This window comes from Vombatus ursinus, unplaced genomic scaffold (genome assembly GCF_900497805.2).
Source record: "Vombatus ursinus unplaced genomic scaffold, bare-nosed wombat genome assembly UNPS02014799.1, whole genome shotgun sequence".
Lineage (NCBI taxonomy): Eukaryota > Metazoa > Chordata > Mammalia > Diprotodontia > Vombatidae > Vombatus > Vombatus ursinus.
Window position 1 is genome coordinate 49,273,061 of NW_020954577.1, and position 22,915 is coordinate 49,295,975.

General features: G+C 45.8%; 1 protein-coding gene across 1 annotated transcript in view; it reads left to right on the plus strand.

Annotated features, from left to right (window-relative positions):
- The first annotated feature begins 3,129 nt into the window (after positions 1-3,129).
- LOC114050669 (3-hydroxyisobutyrate dehydrogenase, mitochondrial-like) overlaps positions 3,130-22,915 on the plus strand; it is a 141,525-nt gene continuing 121,739 nt past the window's right edge. Inside the window, exons 1-2 of the mRNA XM_027872530.1 lie at positions 3,130-3,220; positions 9,591-9,748. Coding sequence (XP_027728331.1) covers positions 3,130-3,220; positions 9,591-9,748 — 249 coding nt within the window. The remainder of the gene's footprint in view (positions 3,221-9,590; positions 9,749-22,915) is intronic.

Consider the following 22,915-nt stretch of genomic DNA (forward strand, 5'->3'; position numbering starts at 1 on the left):
GAAAGAGAGCAGTTAGGGGGCGCCGTAGTGCATAGAGCGCCAGGCCTGGAGTCAGGAAAACCCATCTTCTTGAGTTCAAATCTAGCCTCAGCCACTAAGTAGCTTAGCTGTGTGACCCTGGGCAAATCATTTAACTGTTTGCCTCAGTTTCCTCATCTGTAAAACGAGTTGGAGAAGGAAATGGCAAACCACTCCAGTATGTTTGCCAAGAAAAGCCCAAATGGGGTCATGAAGAATCAGACATGACTGAGCAACATCACAATGGAAAGAGCAGTGGTTCTGGAGCCATAAGAGCTGGGTTCAAATCCCACCTCTGATGCTTCTTAGCTGTGTGACCTTGGGGAAATCACTGAACCTCTCTGAGAGGCTTCATTTTCCTCATCTGTAAAATGATAGGGTTGGACTCTGGGGTTTCTGAGGTGCCTTCCACCTCCACATCTATGAAACTGGGACGATGGGTTGGACCCAGACTCGAAAAGGAAGAAGAGAGAGACCAGAATGTCTTTAGGAAGTTGTAAAATTCTTAAATGGCCCCAAATACCTCTCAGTAATCAAGGCCTATCTTCTAATTACCAACATTCTATTTTAAATACCAACATTCTCACAATAATTGTTATTTAAATAACATCATGCCTGTTGAATGGCTCTGAAGATTGGATGGATAACATGATATCACCTAGAGCAGAGTCGGCCAGTCTACAAAAACACTGGACCCAATTCAAAAGGAATTGGGAAATGTTTAACAAAATAAATAAAAATACACTATGACAGAGATAATGTTAATTTGTGGTTTTCTTAGTCAATCTGCTGCCAGCAAGGATCTGTCTTTATTTGAGTTAGAGGATGACATAGAAGTACATGGTAGGGGTGAACAGGCTGCAACTTATTACACATGAGAAACTGTAAAGGAGATTTGGAGCAAAGGATGTCAAAGAACGGTACCCTTGGGGTGTCAAGAGACATGCAGGAAGGTCCCCTGCCCTTCATGGTGAACTTAGCCTATATAAGGACTCTGGAGATCCTTATCCGCACTCATATTCACACTGGTGAGTCAAGTGCCTCAGGGTAAGGCTGCAGAGAAACCCTGGGTTTTAGGAGTATCTCTGAGGAGTTGGGGTGATTCTTCCTAATATTAGTCTCAGCTCCCTTTCTGGTATGTTCGTCTCAATATAAACAGCTAGTGATTAGCACTCCTATTTTCTCTAACCAATTAACATCAATTAGCTTTTACAAAGGAATATTTACTGAGAAAACAAAGGAGTCCCAAATTCCACACATACACCCCCAAACACCTAGGAGTACAATCCTCCCATACCAATCAGTCCCTAGGGATCAAACTTAAAGCAGTTTCTATAAAACATTTGGTTCACCAAATTCACTTCCGCATGCGGCATAGCTGATGGACAAATCTCTCACTTTTGTAGGACCTAGAGTATTGACCACAAGGCTGGGTCCCAATGACTCCTTGGGGCTCTGCTGGTGGACAGCACACTCTGGTCAGGACTCTCTACCCAGACTTTGATTGGCTCCCTTCCCTGATCTCTCAAAGTTCACAAGGTCCCAGCCCAGTCTCATGCTCCTTCACATAAAATTAGGAAAGGATGGATGACACAGAGAAAGAAGCAATTATCAAGGCCGTATGCTCATGAGCCTGGCCAGGGAGATAAGGCCTGTAACCTAGCACAGTTCTCTCTCACCGAGAGCAAAACCAAAGAGACGCAACAGAGCAGAGGGGCAGCTCAGCCAGCTGACAACCACCACCTCGACCCCTGTGCCAGCAACAGCAGAGGCATGTGGCTTCATGCTGACTCTGGGTAGGAGGGGGCCCAAAGCCCTTGCTTGAGCACACAGCTAGGCTGAAAAGCACCAAGGGGAAGAGCCTGGAAGTAGCCGTTTCGAACCAGGAATTCCACCTCTCCAACCTTCAGGAGAATGAGAGAAAGTGAAGCCAGTGCTGGAGGGGTGAGGATGGGGGTTCTATGTCACCAGGTGGAGCCAGGTCTCAGGGAGAGCCATAAGGTGGAAGGAGTGGGAGAGGAGAAGATTTCAGATGCAAGCAAATGTATTGCCCCCAGAGGGCACCATGGAAGGGGTCGGTGGCAGTGGATCATTGGGGTGGCATACTGGCTTGAGGAAAACAAAGGCAGGGCAGTGGGAGGCGGAGAATGAGCTTTCCCCTGACAGTCTGGAGCTCAGACTCCTTGGGATGGGGAGAGGGGTTTGTCAATCACTTCTCCCCTGCCCCCCACCCCCCATTCCGCCCAGGCTTGTTACATCTTGACTCCTTCTCCCCGGCCTTCCATACAACAGCGTCGCTGGTCTGGTCTGCTGGCTGTCCTCCCGTGCCACCCTCCATTTCCAGACTCCGGGCATTTCCCCTGGCTATGTCCCATGCCTAGAAGCGCCCCCCCCTTCCTGGCAGCCAAAATCCCCCCTTTCTCAGGTGGGATCCCCCTTAATTCTAGTGCTTTCCCTCTGCTGACTATTTCGGATCTACCCTGTGTAAAGCTTGCACACTTTCTCCCTCATTAGGCTCCTCGAGGGCAGGGTCTTCCCCGTTCCTGGTTTCCCTAGCATGTCACCCTGCACCTGGCATACAGCGGTGCTTAATCAATGTTTATTGACTGACAGGGTTTCAGCTTCTTGATATAAAAAGTGCGAGGTCTCGGGCCTTTTGGGGCTTAATCAAGGCCCTGGCAGGTCCTGGAGGAGCGGGTCCCGCGGGGTCAGGTGCCCGTGTCCAGCTCAGGCAACCAGAGGCAGGCATAACCCCCCCTCCCCCCCCTTCTCCGCAGCGCTAGGCTCCGCCCCTCGGCCTGCAGGGGGCGGGCTCGGCCCTGATTGACAGCCACACCCCCTCGCACGCCCCTCCTGCCGCCCTCCGTAAACAAACCGAAGAGAGGCTGCCGAGTCAGGGGCACGGGAAGGGCGGGGCGGGGCGCCTGCGGGCGACGGTCGACGAGCAGGGGGCGGAGCGCCTCTGGCCCCGCCCCCGGCCCTAGAGCGCGCTCTCTCATTGGTTCGCGGGTGGAGGCGTGCGGGGCGCGGCGGAGCGATTGGACGGCGCGGCTGCCGGTCGGCGGCGGTGACGGCAGGAGGCGCTCGTTCGGCCGCTCGCTCGCTCGCAGCATGGCAGCCGCGTTGGTGCTCCGGGGGGCGGCCGGCAGCCTGCTGGGCCGGGGCCGGCGTCGAGGTGCGGGCCAGGCCGGCCTCGCGGCGGGTAAGGGCCGGAGGGCCTCGCGGCGGCGCCGGGGCCAGGCCGCTGGGCGGGGGCTGCCCGGGCCGGGCCCAGCTGACTCTGGGGGGAGGGTCGGCGCCTCTGCGGGGGCCGCTGTCACGCGCCCCTTCCTGCCCCGGGTGGGGACGCTGAGCCGGGATTCGAACTCAGGACTGTGTTCCTGTCGCTGCCGCGCCCGTGAGGCACGGGGGCCTTGAATGTCGGCACTCCAGACCGAGAGCTGGGAGCCCGCTCCCGAGTCAGTGATGCGGTCTGGTCTACAGAAGGGGAAACTGAGGCCCAGGGAGGGGAAGAACCCTACTTCATGCGGGAGGGGACTCGGGACTCTGCTGGGGAGGAAGCTGAGGCCCAGGCACAGCGCATTCCAAGTCTAGGGACGTGACAGCCGGGACCTGGAGAGCCCGGGGCGGGTATGGATCAGCATGCATTAAGCGCCTGCTGTGTGCCAGGCTGTAGACCGAGTGTCCAGGAGAGCAGCGGATAGTGCAGACCATGTAGGGTAGGATGGCGTGGCCGGTGACCTGGGGGACTGCACCCGTGGGGTGGACCCATCTGCCCCTCCCCCTCCCCTCCCTCCTCCTCCTCCCCCTCTCTCCTCCTCCTCTATTTCCAAAAACTGTGGCCTCCAACTGTTGTCCATTTAAAACCCAACACACAAACACTTCTCTGGACCAGTCAGTGAAAGTTGACAATGGACTTTGCTTCTTCCCCTTATTTCATGTAATTAGTTAACTTGGTGGCCCTCTTAGAAAATAAAAGTCTGCCAGTTAATGTTGTCTTAAACCAGAGGCCCTGGAGATACAAGTACAAAGAATGAATGGAGGATAAGAGTCTTCTGTTTATAACATACCTATCTTTTTACATACATTCTTATATTTTGGGCTCTTTGGCTCAACAGTAAGTACTATTATGATGATGTACTGTTATCATTTTAAGTACAACTTTGCTTTGGGGGGATTTATGGAAATGATTTTTTTTGAAATCAGTAACAATTGATTTTTTTTTTACATTATCATTTCTATGTGATGTGACATTTTACTGTCCTACTTTGAGTTTAGTAGAAAAAATAGATTTAAATTAGATATAATTGCTAAAAGTAAACACATGTACCCATAATTTGTTTAGAGGCTTGGGGATTTTAAGAAAACGGATGACATGTTGAAGAGCCATTATTTCAATGTTTAATATTACTTAATTGTGTAGTGTTGTCCAGTGTTCTGTAAAGGAAATTTACTATCATAGAATATTATGTGTATATCGTCAGTAATGTAATAAAATTTGATTGTTAAAAATCTGTCCACTTCAAGTTTTAGGTTATGATAAGCACAGAATAGTATGAAGATATTTAAAATAGCAGTGGTCATTTGAAAAAATGACCAGCATAAAATAATGTGTCTTGTTAAGCATTATGGAAGTTTTTCTTAAAGGTGAGTTTTATGCCTTGCCCAAAAATTGAGTTAAGTGGTTTCTTGTTAGCCATGGCAGAGGGAATTCCAAAGATGGACGTTTTTTCTCAGAAAATGACTTGCTATTGGTCCGCCAGCATAGACGTAGGAAAAATCATTAGCATTAAATGGTGACTTACCTAAGATTGGAACCCAGAATTGCTACGAGATTTTACAAAGGATATACACTTGCTTTTTGAGAACTTTTAATACTTAATTCCTCACTCGAGAAAATATTCACTTCAGTCTTCCATTTGTTAATTTGTGGTCAAAATTTGTTTTAAAGAGATATTACTTTTAATTACATCATCACAGTTTGTGATGACCCTCTACTAATCCATCAGTCAACAAGCATTTGTTAAATGCCTACTATGTGCCAGGCACTGTGTTAGGTGCTGGGGATACAAAAACAAACAAAAAAGAAAAGAAGAGAAAAGATTTATAAATAAGTGTATACAGAATAAATCTCTGGAGAATAAATACAAGGTGGTTAGAGAGGGAGAGGATGTTGGAGGTTGGGGGCGTTTGGTTTCAGGTACAGGGAATTCTAGGAGTTGGAGATGAGAAGGCTGTAGATTCTGGGCAGAGCCTGTTGGTGGGAGCGCTGTGTGTGTGAGGACAGAGAGGAGGTGAGTTTAGCCACATGCAGGACTGGGAATGGGAGTGATCTGGGTTGAAGTTGGAGAGGGAGGTTGGGGCCAGATTGTGAGATGCCAAGCGAATGGAGAGCCTGTGGAGCTATGGGGAGTTATTGTAGGGGATGGCCTGGTCAGACCTTGGTGGCCGTGTTCAGAAGGGCTTGGCATTGGGGGAGACCAGTTGGGAGACAATTGTAGTCTCTAGATCGGAGGTGATGAGGCCTGTGCTGGGGGTGGGAGCCATGAGAAGGGAGGGGTGTTGGGGATGTGGAAACAGCAAGATACAGATATGTGGGGTGAGGGAAAGGGAAGAGCCTGGATGACAGTGAGGTTGGAGGCTTGGAAAGATGGTGGAGCGGTCAGGAGGTTTGGCGTAAAGCGAATGCATTCTGTTTTGAACATGCTGAGTTGGAGGTGTCCCACAGGCATTTGGTGATGCAGAATTCTGGCTCAGGAGAGAGATGAGATGGCCAGGCAAAGCTGGGGAGCTGAGGAGGCCAGTGGGCAACAGAGTGGAGAAGGTCGGGGAACATCCTTGTCGGGGCTCCTGATTACTTGTAGCGTAAAGCCCTGACTCCTTGCTTTGCATTCTGGGCCTTCCTTGTTTTTGTGGCAGCCTCTGCTGCCCCCCTGTAGGTGTGCTGTGATCCCTGAAGCTGGCCTGCTGCTTCTTCTGCCCCTGGGCTTTCCTGGGTGGCCACGTCTTCAGCCTTGTCCATCGTGTGCTTTCTGCCTGGAATCCTTCCTGCTCCCTCCTGTGAGGGGGGCCAGCAGAGGCTGTTTCAGCTTTGGCTTGGGATCCTCAGCACCTGCCAGTGCCTGGCACAGAGGCTGGCCCAGCTCTGGTGCCACCTCCTTGGGGTGACCCTCCCTCAGATCCTCTCTTCCTCCTTTGCCTTTCCATGGTATCTCTCCGCATTCACTTATTCAGCACGCTTGTGTATGTGCAGGCACCTTTAGCTAGTTATTGGCATGTTTGTCTTTGCTTCTGCTCCCCTCACAGGGTGGTTGGGAGACAAGCGCTTTGTAAAACTTAGTGCCCTGTATGAATTGAATTATGAATTATTACTTAGTGCCCTGTGTGATTGTGAATGATGACTGTTATTATCACTAGGTTGTGAACCTCTTGAGGGCAGGGACTGTTTGATTGATCTTTTATCCCCCATTCTGCCTAGCTTTGTACTTATTACTTGCTCAATAATTGTTTTTGAATGAATAAATTGGGAAGAAGCGTATAGCCCTATCATGCCCTTAAGAATATTAAAAAAAAAAAAAACCCTCTAAATTAGGGTCCGCTCAGCTTAGTCATTCTAGATTCTAAACTTTCTCTTTCCTGTGCTTAATTTGCCATAATCAATCTGGCCCAATGCCATGTATCTGATTGTTATAATTAAGTCAGTAGCATTAGTGTCAAGGAAGTTTGGATTAACAGACTGTGCTTCTCATTAAGTGACTTATAAAAAGAAAATAATGTGGAATTAAGCAGCGTAGAAAGCATAACGTGTCCCTTAGCATCTTGTGTCCCTTTTTATCTTCTGAAGATGCCTGTGGTTATTATTGGACTGAAATATTGAAGCCAAAGGCCCTGTAGGACACTTGATGACTTTACATTGGCTCTGAAGGCCCACTGGCCCAGATGGACACACCTCACTGCCTCCTGGGGAGTCGGGCTTCAGGCAGGAACTCTGGAATGACGAAAGCTTACTGCCCTAAGGAGGTCTCTTGGTGGAATGCTTCAGAGCAGATGCCCTCATGGTAGAGATACTGGCAGGGTTTGCCATTTCCTTCTCCAGCTTATTTTACAGATGAGGAAACTGAGGCAAACAGGGTGAAGTGACTTGCCCAGGGTTACACAGCTAGGAAGTGTCTGAGGCCAGATTTGAACTGAGGTCTTCCTGACTCCAGAAGGCATGTCTTTAGGAAACGTCATTTAATGTTGAAGGTGGAGTTGAATGAATGAGTGAATGGAAAAGCATTTTTCCAACATATTTTTATTTATTTCGTTAAATATTTCCCAATTATATGTAAAAAACTTTTAACACTCATTCAAAGAACTTGAAACAGCACTTATTAAGTGCTTCCTGTGTGCTGAGCACTGGGGATGAAGATCCTGCAACACAGCAGCCGCTGCCCTCACCGAGCTGGCATCCCAGTCCCCGGGGGTGGCCAAGGGGGGCACCTGCCACATGGTGAGTGGGACCCCGTCTTCCCGGAGTTGATTGGGTCCAGTTTCCAGACCTGGAAAGGGATCTGAGGGGACAGGGTACCCCAAATAAGGCAGCTTGGGGTGGCTTAGCATGACCGTCGTGTTCTTGTACTTCTGAATGAATGTGTTGTATACGTGCAGACGATGGAACACTCCTTCACCAGCCTACTAAAAAGAAAGTCGAGCTTTGTGCAAAGGGAGTTCTTGACACATCTTTTGTGCATTAAATCCTGCAAAGCTTTCTCCTTTAGTAATGTCCATTCCGTAGACCAGCTTTACAGGGGAAGGTTTTTGTTTTGATTTTTAAAATCGGTCCTCAGACTTTTTTTTTTACTGATGTGGAGGACTCATTGGCATGCAGACTTGACAGGAGCACGTTATGAGTACTTCCCTGGCCCCAAACCTTGCAAGTTCTCCAGGATTTCTTTTAGGGGCTGAGCCATATTTTCTGAGAGAACCTGTAGTTAATCCTCTACCTTTTCTGAATGAAGAGGCTGAGACTCAGAGTGGAGAAGTGGCTTGCCTGAGGTCACGAACCTAGTGAGGAGCAGGGCCAGAGCTGAAATCAGAATCTCTTGACTTTCGGGTAACCATAGGCCTAAATAGGTTTAAAGGTAAGGCAGACATTTTTATTTGGTTAGGTAATTTATGTATAAATAGAAAAAAAACACATATTAGATTTTTTGTTTTGGTCCTGTGATTTCATTGGTTTGAGGAACTCCCCAAAAAGAAACTCCCTTATCAAAAGCAGATCAGTAAGTATTCCGCTCCTTTGGGCCTCAACACTAACGATTTAAGTGACTTGTCCAAGATCCCACAGCCTTTACGCACATAATGGGCTTGAACCTAGTTCTTCTTGAGTCCTGGGTGGCTCTGTATCCACTAAACTGTGGTACTTCTTGGAAAATAAACATTGTAAAAGGGTCTAGGGACTCCTGAAAGTTAGCTTTGGCGGCCTCGTGGACAAAGGTCTAGTCTTGGAGTCAGAGATGTTGTTTGGTTGTTTCAGTCCCGTCTGACTCTTTGTAACCCCATTTGGGGGTTTTCATGGTAGAGATACTGGCAGGGTTTGCCATTTCCTTCTCCAGCTTATTTTACAGATGAGGAAACTGAGGCAAACAGGGTGAAGTGACTTGCCCAGGGTTACACAGCTAGGAAGTGTCTGAGGCCAGATTTGAACTGAGGTCTTCCTGACTCCAGGCCTAGCACCATGGTGCCACTTAGCTGCCCAGAGTCAGAAATTCGCGGATCCAGTGTGACTTTGGGCAGTGCCCAGGCCTCTCTTGGAAGTTCAGATGATTTGCTCTGATGAAGGAAAGGTGATTTCTGCCCTTGAGCTCCTGACACTGATTCAATCATGGCCTAGGGAATATGGTGGGAAAAGAGACAAGGATTTGTATTGCAAAGATTTTCTTTCTGTGGAGTCTCTTTAACTATTAAGCTTTCCTAGTGACTTAAGATATTCTTAGTTAATAAAAAAAAAGATTTTCACATAGTTTGAAAAGCTGAGATAGTGAGATATATCTGTGGTAAATGGCACTAAAAGTAGGGCATCGAGGAACTAGTGATAAGATTCTGATATTACTGTCTTATAATTTTAGTCCAAATGAATGAGAATGAGCATTTTTAGAAACTAGTTAACTTTTATTACCAGAAATCCAAGTGTTAGTCTACTTTGTACTGAACAGAAATCAGAATGCTGTCCTGCCGTGTTAGAGATGAGGCTTGCTTCTGTTAGTTGGGGAAGAAATTCATTGTTCAGGCCTTCGTTTGGGCAGGAGGACGCCGACTTCGTAACAAATGGAGCTTTTTAGAAGCATTGCTAAATTTGTTTCTAAAAATGGGAGAGAGAAGGAATGGAAGTGGAAAACAAGATGGAATAGTTAATTTTCTCCTAGATGAGACACTGGTTAATGATAATGAATTAGAAATTACATTGCTTATTCCTCTATTGGTATTTCTAAATTTAAACACTTTAACAAAAAATTGAAATTTGAAAGTCATTTGAAGTTTTTAAAAAAATCATTTTTTCATCCTGATTGAAAATATTGTATTGAAATCAGTGTGTTCTAGGTCAATGGCTTCCAAGACTCCTGTTGGATTCATTGGACTGGGCAACATGGGAAATCCAATGGCCAAGAACCTCATCAAACATGGATACCCTCTCATTCTTTATGACATATTCCCAGAAGCATGCAAAGATTTCAAAGATGGGGAACAGGTAAAGACACTGTGTGTGTGTGTGTGTGTGTGTGTGTGTGTGTGTGTGTGTGTGTGTGTTGGGTAACTATAGGGTTTCCAAATGTTTATGTTTTAAAATGAATGTGTGTTTGAATGGGCAGTGGCATCTTGATGGGACGTATGTCTAATAGAATTTCAAATCTGATATAGTAAAACTGTTTTACCCTTCATTATATAATAGGTCCTCTGGCTCCATATCTCAGACTAGTATAAGAGAGGAAATTTCTGTAATGAAGTAGAAATTGGGGGGGAGGGTCTGTGCTGCTCCAAGTGATTTGGTCGTCTTCTTCCCCAGATTTGGCCAAGTGGCCTTTGTTGTTATATTAGATTTCTTTCTCTTAGGCTTTAATTGGGGATCTGGCAGGGGGAATGTGGCCAGCCCTGGAGTCAGGAAGATCTGAGTTCAGATCTGGCTTCAGACACTTCCTAGCTGTGTGACCCTGAGCAAGTCACTTCACCCTGTTTGCCTCAGTTTCCTCATCTGTCAAATGAGCCAGGGAAGGAAATGGCAAACCCCTCCAGTATCTTTGCCAAGAAAACCCCAGAGGGGCTCATAAAGAGTCAGACATGACTGAAAACAGCTGAACAACAAAAGTATATACAGTGGGCTCTGGGGGTGCAAAAGCAATCCGAAAACAGCTCCTGCTGTCAAGTGGTAGAATACACCAACAACCACAACAGTAGCAGTAACTAATAGCCAGAATTCCTGTAGCACTTGAAGGTTTGCCTAGTGCTTTTATATATACCACATTTGAGCTTCATGACCACCCTGTGTGGTCGTATCCCCATTTTACAGATGAGGAAACTGAGGAAGACAGGATAAGTCACTGGCTCAGAGTGACATAGCTAGTAAGTGTCATAGAATTTGAACTCGGGTCTTCCTAACCCTTCAGCTCACACTTATATAATAAGTACATACAGTATATTTTGACAGAGGAGAGGCCTTGTAAAGGGGGCTTGAACTAGGTTTGTGGTAACATGAAGGCAAAGAAGGGAATGAATTCACAAGAATTTTATGGAGCTAGAATTGATCAGAATTGTCAGTTGATTACATGTGGGGGGGGGAAGGGGAGGAAGGGCAGGATGACAGAGGCAACCACAGAAAGCTGTCTGCTGGACTGAGAAGAGTCCACACTGGGAGACCAGAGACCTTTGCGCTGTGTGCTAGTCCCTTAATGAGTCCTTTAAGCCCTTAGAGTCTCAGTTTCCTCATCTGTAAAGTGGGGATAATGCCACCTGGAGTGCTCTTCCACAGGCTTCTTAAAAAAGATCAGAGGAGAATCTATTTAAAGCAACTTATAACTGTCAGTTCTTACTATGGTGGGAGAAGGAGGCAGTTAAGGGGTGACAAGAGTGAATTTGGCTTAGATTATTTCTCATTTGAGGAGCCATAATCCAGATGAAGGTGCTCAGCAGACATTTGGAAATGTGAGAAAAATTCAGTGCAGACAATAAAATTGAATATACAGATTTGGGCATCGTTTATGTAGAACTGATAACTGAAGCCACAGGAACAAATGGGCACACCAGTGAGGAGGGTGTGGAGAGTGTAGATAACAGAGCCCGACTCAAGACCTTGGGGGCCAAGAGAGGGAGTGGTCAGGAAGGTCAGAGCAGGTTCGTAGGGTTTAGGATGGGAAGGACTGTTGAGTCCATCTGTTCAAACTTCTCATTTTCTAAGTCAATAAAAGGAGGTCTGTTAGGTTAAGTGACTTCTCCAGGATCACATAGGAAAGTAAATGACAGGCAGAATTTGCACCCAGGTCCTGTGATCCCAAATGCAGTGTTCCATGTGTCTGCAAGAGAAAACAGAGTCAGGAAGACCAGGGGAACAGAGAGGGTCCAGTAGGAGAGGGTAGACAGTTGTGTTGAGGGCTGTGGAAATATCCCCCCTCCAGTCCCCTCTGAAATGGACTAAATATTTACAGACAGGAAATAACTAGTTCTCAGTATCGGGGTTGTGTCAGCGCTATTCTGTGGGGGGGTCAGGTCACCCACTGCTCCAAATCCCATGAGAGGTGGAAGAGGAGAAGGCGACATTGTTCCCTCAGAACAGCCGCCAGCTGAGGTGAGTCCACAAGCTGTTGAAACAGATAAAAGGAGAGACATTTTCTCTCATCGATGCCATTGCTTAGAGGCGGCGAGCCGATGTAAAGTGGTCAGCAAATCACCATAGGCAGCAGATGTTTCGTTGCCTGACAGCCGCTGTGGAGGAGACTGCCAGGAGTTGATGGGCAGCAGTGTGAAAAGTGATGGCTAGACGAACCTCGCAGCGGGCCTGGCCTGGGGCCCCTTGCAGCCAGAGAAGCAGGCGTGTGCGCTGGCATCACACTGGTTTCCAGTTTTCTATGATTTCTGCTGTCATTTCTGTGCCCCACCCCTCAGTACCAGCATACCACTCATAAGTTAGTGGAAATGGCATTTTTAAGATGAAGTCAGGAGAGAGACTGGGTCTGACCAAATGTACAAAGAAATCCATATCAGAGAAGGAGCTGAGAGGGTAGAGTGGGGAGTGTCGTCAGAAATGGGCGAGATCCTTAGGGTTCAAGGCAGTTGTAGAATGGGGGCTGAAGGCACGAGGGAGAAGCTGAGAGTCTGGAAAGTCACATGACGTCGTCAGAAAGGGATCTGCCAGGTGGGGATGCAGCTCAATTCAGTTCAACAAATAGGAATTACTTGCTGTGTTTAGCGCATGTGCTGGGGGCACTGTAGGTTTAGGACTCCTCCGGTCTTCCAGGGTTTAACGTGCCTTAGGGCTTAAGGGCTTAAGAATCTTTTTATCTCCATGGGAGTTCATTTTTAATTTTAGAATGAAAGTCAGTGGGAAAATAGGGTTTGCATTACCCAGATTTATGTAGCTAGTATTGCTGGACTCTGTTCTGTAAATGAAAGGATACTTGTAATCTCAAAGTGTTGTATATATGTATTATGGTAAATATTATAGACATATGTTTTGTTTGGAACCTACATTTCATTGGTGAGGAGTTGCCTCTGTCAGTGTAATAAGTCATCTCCTGCACCTTGTGGCCTCGGGAGCAGCCCAGGAGCCCAGGAGCCTGTGACTGGCTCATCCTTACTCTGTATGTGTCACCAGAAGAACCTGAACCCCAGGTCTCCGACTCTTGGTCTGATTGAGATAGTACTGGGATTTGCAAGAAGACTTTCCGTGCATCATCTCATTTGAGCCTTGCAACATCCTTGTGAAGTCAGTGCTGCGATTAGCACCATTTGACATCTGAAGACTGCGGCTGTGTAGAAAGGTGTAGGACTTGGCCACGGTCCGACAGCCAGTGAGCCTCTGGGGTGGGATTCAGACCCATTTCTCCCTGACTTCCAAAGCCAGTGCTCTGTGTACTGTGTCAGGCTGGCTCTGTAGCTGATCCACTTTTTTGGCTTGCTTCTCCACCACATAATTTGCCAGTTCCAAGCCAGTGACCAAGCTCCTAGAGCTGGTTTTTATTTCACATTATCCCTTTGCTCTTTCTTCCAAATCCGCTCGTGGAGGTGCTAAAAACACTAAAGCGGGTCAGAGGTTGGCAGCAAGAAGGAAGAAGAATAACACTGGACAGTCAGCTTCTGAATGAGTTGATTGTAAATATTGAAAAATAAATGGCCTAGTTCTTTGAATTCTGAATTGAAGAAAAAGACTCGGTAAGCGTGTGGAGAGAAGTTGTTGATAGGTTTATTTTGGATTGGGTAGTGGGTGGCACGCTGGCAGCAATAATACAGGAGTACAGATGCCATTCTGTATCCTCATGTTGGGATAGAGCCGGTTCCCACCCCTGGCTAGGGTATGGCCCCTCTGCCCTGCCGTTGGTCGCTGCTGCCGCTGTGGCGGCTGTGGCGGCGCTCTCTGGCAATATCCGTGGCCTGACAGGTGGACGTTGCTCCCCCAGAGAATCTGTGAAAAGAAGTTTTGGTTCTCGCGTTGATTAGTGTAGCCCGAGCATTTGGTCCTGTATGGCTCTTCAGGGAGGTCAGCAGGAATAGTTACGTGCAGCAAACTGTTGTTTAACTTGGATGACTTAGCTACTAGTCACTTTCAAAGAAACATGTCATTCTCTAGGATTAGTCCTCTAATGCTGCACGTCCACAGTAGCTTTTTTTAATTTGTCGTTGTTTGGAGTGCCAATGATGGAATCTTTAAACGTGGGAAGTGTCCTTTAATAGATGAAGAATTTAGCCAAAGAAATAATACGATTCCCTAAGCCAGGGATGGGGAACCTGCAGCCTTGAGGCCACGTGTGGCCCTCTAGGTCCTCAAGTTCAGCCTTTTGACTGAGTCCAGGTTTTACAGAACAAATTGTTCTGCAAATTGAACCTGCAGGGGCTGCAGGTTCCCCACCCCTGCTGAGCATTCATGAGGGAGATGTTGGAGGTTCGTAGGACATGAATATCCCTCGTTTCTTTGCTGTGCTAGAGAGAGGAAGACAGGTACTTTAGTCACTCTCTTTTTTCTCTTTCTTGACCAGAGGGGATTTGATGGAGACCCTGAACTAGAGAGACTGGATTGTATTGGAGCTAATGACTAGAATGAGTTCTGAGATTGTAGTTATCCTGCCTTGTATGTAACAGAGGTTCTAGCAGAGCTGGCTGCATTTGGAAAACAATTTCCATCAAGGGAATCCTATTGTCTGTTGTCATTTTTTAAAAATTGGAGATGTGTTCTTATGGGGAAAAAGAGTCTTATTAAACTAAGGTGAAAAATTCTTAGGGAAAATTAGGTAGTATTTAGTCTGTTTATCAGTCAGTAAGCATTTATTAGACTCCTTCTGTGTGCAAGAAACAGACAAAACATAATCATCCCTATCCTCAAGAGGCTTACTTCCTGTTGAGTCCTACGTTGTCTATTCTTTCACCTTTTCAAGTGGTTCTGGTCCTCCTATGTTTTAGTAAAAATAATCATCTTTCTCAGGGGAAAGAATATAAGCTAGTACCGTGACCCACCGTGAATGAGCAAATATGGTTTGTAACCATGTTGATGATAATAATTTAGGCTTGGTGCCTTTAAGAAGGGCAGGCACAATAATATTGGAATTCTTATCAAAGGGGACGCTTCTGAGCTCCACGTGGGGAGGAGAGGTTAATCGTTGTGTCCCTGAGCAGAGGAGGAGAGAAGCATTGCTGCCCATTGTTACTGACCCAGACTTGGAGGGACCCGAGACCATCTAATCTGTTCGGTGTCCGAGCAAGTCCCTGCTCTAAAGCTTACCCAGTGATCGTTTGGCCTGTGCGGGAGGACCCCTGCTGATGGCAGGCTCCCTGCTTCTTCAGGCTGTCTGGCCCACTTTGGATAGCACTGGTTATTGCAAAGGTTTCCCTCCCTGACTTCACGCTTGTATCTGCCCCTGCAGCTTCTTCTCATTGCTAGTTCTGTTCCCCAGTATCTTCCCTCTTTTACATGACAGCTTTTTAAACATTTGAAGAGACCTATCATGTTTCCTTTAAGTCTTCAGGCTAACATTTCTTTGAATCATAAGCACGTGGCAGTCTCTCTAGGTCTTCCTCCGTGTTGGCTGCTTTCCTTTGGAAGAGCTTGCCTTACCAGCTTTTCATTGTCTTTCCTGAAATCTGCCCTGTGGAACTGAACATCCTTGTGTCGGCGTGGCTTGACCAGCAGAAAACAGTGGGATGGTGGTTGTTCAGGAACTTAGAAAACCTTTCTTTAATCATGCCCTGATGGTCAGGAATATAGACCCTTCCTTCGTCCTCCCTTTCTGCTGATGATGCCATGAAGAAGAAGGCGTGTCTTCTACAAGTTTGTAGGCGAACCAAATGAGGTTTGGGTTTTTTTTGGCAATTGGGGTTAAGTGACTTGTACAGGGTCACACAGCTAGTAAGTGTCAAGTGTTTGGTCTGAGGCTGGATTTGAACTCAGGTCCTCCTGACTTCAGGGCCGGTGCTTTATCTACTGCGCCACCTAGCTGCCCCTCCAAATGAGGTTTTGACATAAAAATTGATAGAATTTGATCTTTCACTTAACCTCTGATGATAGATCATATTTATTCCTTTTTATATAAATCTGGATGGAGGAAGCAGTCTGACTAGTCTCAAATGAAAGTAAATTAATGTATTTTTTATTAGTTTATTGCCTAAATGTTTACAAACTAGATGAGATCTTTGAAGGGCCTGTGCTGCTTTACGAGATTGACTTCATACTTTGTCGTGTTTGTCAAATGCTAAATATTTAATATTGGTAGAGCAAAACTATTATAGCAAAATGATCTTTCTTTCAATTGGTTTGGGCTGTTTGCATCTGTGTTTTTGGTTTAGTGATCTCCAGAACTTTTCATGAGTCTCCAAAACTAGAAGCAGTGAAACTGTATTTTTTAATAATAAAAGACTGTTACCATTCCTGTTTATTTGGTGCTTTAAGTAAAGAAGTCTTGTCATTAGAAAATCAAGGTCAGTGGAGCTCCTGAGTCCTGGAGCTCTGGTGGTAAATGTTTAACTCTAATAACTTTCTTGGCTGTGATTTCCTTTGGTCATGGTGTCCATAGGTTTGACTGTTACATAATAATTCCACCTCATCTTTGAATTGTGGTTGATTCTTTGTTCTCTGCATTGCAGTGTTGGTAGAAGGCCCTGCCAGGTGAGCTGGCTTCACTGGCATGGCATGGGTAAGAGGGCCTGGGCCTGGAACCTGCAGGTATCTGGATTCTCTGTTATGTGATTGAATTAGAAAGCGCTATCACCCGCCTGTCACCCTGGTTTGCAATCTCTGTGTCATCCTCCACTTATTCTCGCTCCCTGCGTGGTTAGCATGCCTTGTCATTTCCACCTTCACGGCTTCTTTTGTATATGTGCCTGTTTCTCTGCTCACGTAGCCATCTGTCATCCTAATTCGACTCTCGTCCCCTCTCACCTGGACTCTTGCACTTGCCCAAGTCTCTTTTCACACTCTGATCTAGTTCCAACGCTGCTGCCAAAGTGATATTCCTGAAGTGTAGGTCTGATTGTGCTCCCCCCTTTCAAGGGGCCTTCAGGCCTAGGTTGGTACTAGAATTTGGGAATACACGCTCTGGGGAGATGGAGACCCTTTTGAGGAGAGCATTGATTCTCTAGCCACCGTGTGCGTTTTTACTGCAGGGGAGTCTTAAGTATAAGCTAGTATTTAGTTTGGAGAACTGACGAGATTTCTGATGAGGTACGACTCACCAAAGAGGGAAAGAGAGTTGTCTTAACTATTTACGGCATCGTTGAAATGTATCTTCTACTGAGTGAAATAAACTCGCCCTGTATTTGAGATGTATTTTTTGTTAGTCTTACGCGGGAGTTGAGGGTGCTTTTTCTTCTTTGTGGAGATATAAAATATGTTCCCAGGTGACATTCCAGGTGGATCCTGCTCGTATTTATATAGTTATGATTATCTAAACCAACCCCCTCCCCCTAGTCTGAGGTAGAAAGGGAGACTGAGGTCTAGTGGACTCCCTAGGGCCTACTTTTAAAGGGAAATGCATGAATTAGGATGTTAGTTTTTCAAGTCTCATTACCTGAATCCCTACAGATTATAGTAAATTCTTAAAAATCTTTTAAAAGGACTGACAAAAGGGGGAAAGCCCCCACCAATGCTCTAGTGACAATTGCAATCCAGAGCAGAACTTGGGGCTGAGATTAGAAGAAATGGTTTTGTGGGTTCAACAACCGAGTCAGTGCTTGGCACCTCTGGAGTCTGGCTGCTGTTCAAGCCAGAGACTGGAGTATTTTGATGTGTGACACAATCACCTATTGAGAGATTACAGGATGAAAACATTCAGTGAAAGTTAGGAATGTTGTGTGCTTAAAGGGATGCTTTTTGTTTTTATTTTATTTATTTTTATTATTTTATTTTGGAGGCAGTGGGGGTTAAGTGACTCACCCAGGGTCACATAGCTAGCTAGTAGGTGTCTGAGGTTGGATTTGAACTCAGGTCCTCCTGACTCCAGGGCCAGTGCACTATCCACTGTGCCACCTACCTGCCCCTGGAGATGCTTTTTACAACGTCACGTATTAGGTGAAGAAAACTGGCTTTCTGTTTTTAATGTGGGAGAAAAAACAACTGAACTTAGTGTTGATTCTTTTATGTTGGGATTCCCATCAGGTAGGAGGCAGATATCAAAATGCTTCTGCCTAATTCAGGTTCTCAAATGTTGATCAGCCAGACTCCATGTCTTCCCCAAAGTCCCCTTAAAAATGCCTGTGAAATCTCCCCCTCCTCCCCAAATCCTTGTGAATTCTGTGATGTGGATGCAAAGATTCTTTTACCCTCTGATCTGTTGTAGGGAAAATAAGACAGGAATTGTGAAGAAAATCAGAACTCTATGCCGGGTTTTATCATGTTGTGTTATGTATAATTTGGTGCAGAACTAGTGATGTCAAGCATAGAATTTGAGACCGGAAGGGGCCCAGTGGTCATTTGGTCCAGTCCATGCCTGACAAGGGTTCAGTCAACTTCTTGAAAGTCCTGGTTGATGAGAAGCCCACCAACCCCGGAAGTGGGCCCTTCCCTTCTGGACTGCTCTCACTGGTCGGAAGGCTTTCCCCATTTCAGCCTCAGTTGGCCTCTTTTCAGCTTCTGCCTGTTACCTACTCTTTCCTCTGGGACCAAACAGGACAAATCTGAAAGCCTCTGAGATCCAGGAACCCCGTGGTTACGTCTCCCAGGCTGCCTCTTCTCTGGGCAGAACATCCACACTTCTTTCAGACAGTCCTCGTGTAACAGACCTAGACACTTGACCCTTTGGTTGCCTTCCTGTTGACCCGTTCTGGCTTATTGGTATCTTTAAGCTGTGCTGCTCTGTGATGCAGTCAGCATGCAGTCTCTTAGTGTTACGTGAAACAGTTCTACGCAGTTGGTCACTCTGCTGTCTTGTTCAATTAGACTGATGTTGAATTCAGTTTGTCAAATAGCTATTAAGTGCTTTTGTAGAAGGGGCTGAGGATATGAAGACACAAATAAGACAGCTCTTGCCCTCTTGGAGCTTGCATTCTACTGAGGACATCCAGCAATCATCGTAATTAATAAAGGCCGATGACATGCCATTGCATTTGTTGGCTACAACTGAAAGTCATTGGCCTCCACGTGGAAGTATAATAATAAGTAAAATTGCTAAAATTGAAGAAGGGGACCAAAATGCCTTCCATGGGCACCATTCACATTAACTCAGTCAACTGTACGGTGACGGAGAGGCCTAGAAAAAACAGCTGAGTCATGCAGATTTGTTCATGGAAATGGAGAGGCTTGTGATGTCAATCCAAGACCAGGTCATCACCAGGAGAAATTACAGAAGGGTTTTCCTGAAAGAGCCCAGATTTAATGATAAATGTAGATGATGAAAAGACATGTTGTTATAACTTTGCAGCACATCATTGTAGGCTGCAAAAATTTAGTACCCACTGAATTCCTAGCAAGATATGATGTGGTACCTAGAATTATGTATCAGATACTCAGTATCTTTGTAAACTGATAGACAGCCAATCTTCTTAGAGACCTCAAAATGTCCTTGAGACTACCTACAATTGCCCACATAGAACATTGATACTTAAAGACTCAAAAACAAGAATTTAATAGATGTTGCTATACCAGAAGACTCACAATTTCTAAGCTATAAAAAACACGCAAAATTCAGATATGATGAGGTTTAGATATTATTCCCAGCATCCTCTCTGCCACTGGCATTGTTCCAAAGGTGTTGTTTTATCCGCCTATAATATATCTACATATATCTCTGTATAATATTATATAATAAATATAATATTACATATGTACAGAACATAGACACACATACGTATATATTAACCATTACATAAAAATAATAGGATGGAGATATGTCCCAGGGCATTTCTATCTGAACTATGACAGACAAGAAGAGAACGGTTATTTTTTTTCTGTAATAGTAATAGCAGTAATAGCTCCCATTTTTATAGCACCTTAAGGCATACAAAGCACTTTGTACACGTGATAGTTGTTTCCAGGTGTGTGTAGGAATGTCACATGGAGCAGGAATTAGCTTTGTTTAGATAGGGCCATGGACAGTGGGTGGAAAGGACAAAGAACCAAACTTAGACTTCATGTCAGGATAGGTTTCATAAAACCATTTGACCTTTGTAGAACTGCAGTGAGCTGCCTCCAGAGGTGGTGAGTCCTTCCTGCTTGGAGGTCTTCAGGCAGAGGCCAGATGGCTGCTCATTGAGTCTGTTATGGTGAGCATTCCTTTTCTTGTACTGGTTGGACCAGGTGGCCCTGAAGTCTCATCCCGTTCTCAGATTCTTTGATTCTGTAATAATTTATAGTTGATTAAGTGTTTTCCTTTGATCCTTGGTCAAGAATATAACTTCCCAATTATACATTTATTACCATGTTAAAATGTGATTAGGGGCAGCTAGGTGGTGTAGTGGATGGAGTACCAGCCTGGAGTCAGGAAGACCAGAGTTCAAATCTGGCCTCAGACACATGATACTTACTAGCTGTGTGACCCTAGGCAAGTCACTTAACCCTGATTGCCTCGCCATAGAGCAAAAAAAAAAAATGTGATGGGACATTTTCAGAATGTACCTTTGGTCCGTCTTCTCCCCATTTTGAATAATGCCGATTTGGATAGTCCTCAAGAGCGGGGGCCACCCTCAGGTTCTTGGCTGTGGGGGAGTGGTTGGGCAGCAGCTTCTGTACCACAGCAGCGCTTGAGTACCTCAGTACAAGCATACACCAGACCAAAGCATCTGTGAGAAGTCACTCAGTGAATTTAGGAACAGAAAAGAGAAGCTTGTCCAGTGAGTGAACCAGAGTTGGTGCTCATAGGGTCAGTGTAAGCCTGTGAGGGCTGAGATATACGAGTGGTTGGAAGGCAGCAAAAAGATAGACAATATACTAGCCTAAAGGGCAGGGATTGCTGAATTGGAAGACTTCTTGTGTTTTACACAAGCGAGCTTCTTTTTAGCTATCAGGTGCCACAGAACTTTCTCCTTCAATGTAGATGGCTCAGGACCCTAACCCAGATGTGGAAGATGTCCTGGACTAGCCATCACAAAGTCGGAAGTCGTGTGTGCATCAACTGGAGGGTGGGGAGAGAAGCGTGTGGTAAATAGTGCATTTTTCCACTGTCTTTATCTTTTTTTCATGACTGGCAACAACTTCCAAGGACCTTGGACAAGAACCTTGGACAAGAACTTCAGTTGAATTTAAATTTTAAAATGTCTGGAAGAAGAATGATTACAACTTAAAACCAAAGCAGGAGAACCATTTGGGAGGTATCTTCTTTAAAATGTTCATTCCTCCTCCTCACCCCATTAGTATTTGGGAAATACTGATGGTTCCTTTTAAGGTCCAGTCCCAAAGAAGTAGGCCTGGCTTTTAGGGCATGGGGTTTCCACAAACCTTCTGCTCTTTGTGCCTAAGGGTCAGAAAAGTATGTAGGCCTTTCTGAGTGAATTTTCTGGCCCAGTTAAGCTTAGATTCTCCTTCACTTTGGTTTCCCTTTAAAAAACTTGGAAACCATTTTGTTCTCAAGTTGTAAGGTTAAAAATGTTTGGTTAAGTAATTCTCCAGGGTTTTAATTTGACAGCCTCTTAGGCCTTGTAAAATGAGAAATTTAAAAGCCTTTGGCCTAGTGGACTCCGCCATATTGGCCACATGCTTCAAGATGTTGGCAGGGAGGTTTTGCAGCATTCCAAGTGCTGTGTAGTTTTGAAACAGTGGCAGACTTCAGTACTTTTAGTGATTTGAAAAACACTGGAGTGGGAGGTTTAATGAGAGCATGGCCATCTTCTTTGCCAAATTCTTGGCCCCTTTGGGCTTACATGGAATCTGGGGTTGAGTGGTCAAAACACTGAACTTTGCATAAGTGACTGTTTTGATTAGAAAGGGCAACACGGTTTTTCTAAATAACCCTCAGTCATGCACAGGGGACATCTCCTTTTAGTGATTTCCCCATCAAGCTGCTCCTGGCTCTGGTGGCCATTTTTCTGGTAGCAAAGAAGGAGCTGGAACCACATTGGCATGATTCTTACTCTGGACCAGGGGCGGGGAACCTGCGGCCTTGAGGCCACACGTGGCCTTCTGGGTCCTTGGGTGCGGCCTTTTGACTGAGTCCAAGTTTTACAGAACAAATGGGAATTTATTCTGTGAAGAACTGTTCCCCCCCCCCCCCGCCTTGCTCTGGACTGTCCTCCTTCTCCTCCTCCCAGCTTCTCTGTGCTCCACACATGCTGTGGGGGTTGACCAGTATCTGACCAGTGAAAGTGAATCCCAAGCAGTGTCTGGGAAGTAGCCTTTGTAGGGAATCCATGGTGTCATGGCAGAGTTCCTCCTTCCTCTCCCCTTTCCCCTCTTATTCCTCTCCCTCCCTGTTCTTCTCCTCTTTTTTCTCTTTCCCCTACCCATCCCCTCCTCCTATTTCTCCCCTCCCCTTCTTCACCCCCTTTGTTGTTATTCAGTCATCTCAGTCACATCTGACTCTTTGTGACTCCATTTAGGGTTTTCTTGGCAAAGATACTAGAGTGGTTTGCCATTTCCTTCTCCGGCTCATTTGACAGATGAGGAAATTGAGGCAAATAGGGTGAAGTGACTTGCCCAGGGTCACATAGCTAGGAAGTGTGTGATGCCAGATTTGAACTCCAGAAGATGAGTCTTCCAGACTCCAGGTCCGTTGCTCTATCTACTGTGCCATCTCCATCCCCAATTTCCCATTAAAAAAAGAAATTCCAACCAGGCTTGACCCAGCATCAGGGTGCTGAGTCTGAGTTGAGGGGATCTGCACACTTAGATTCAGGTACACTTAGATGAGGTATACTGATTGTTTATTATCTTTTAGAAGACTCAATAAGATGAAATTTCTTCTTCCCCCACCAGGCCTTCAGCGGTGCTCTGCAGGTTCAGAAAGCAGGCCGTGCTAGAGTTTTCCGCAACCCTTGGAGAGCACTGCTGTGAGAATCTGCGAATTTCGGGAGAGTTAGTTCTCTGGACCTAATCATCCTGGACAGCTTCTCGGGGCATTGGCTTCTAGATGGTCTGTTAGCCTGAGAAGATGAAGAATTAATTAGACACCATCTAACTTAACTCCTTTATTTTACAGAGGAAGAACTGTGGCCCCGAGTGGAGAATTCACATGGCCTCGTCTTATCTAGAGGGATTGAGCAGCAGACTCAGTGGCTCTAGAGCCTTTGTTCTTTC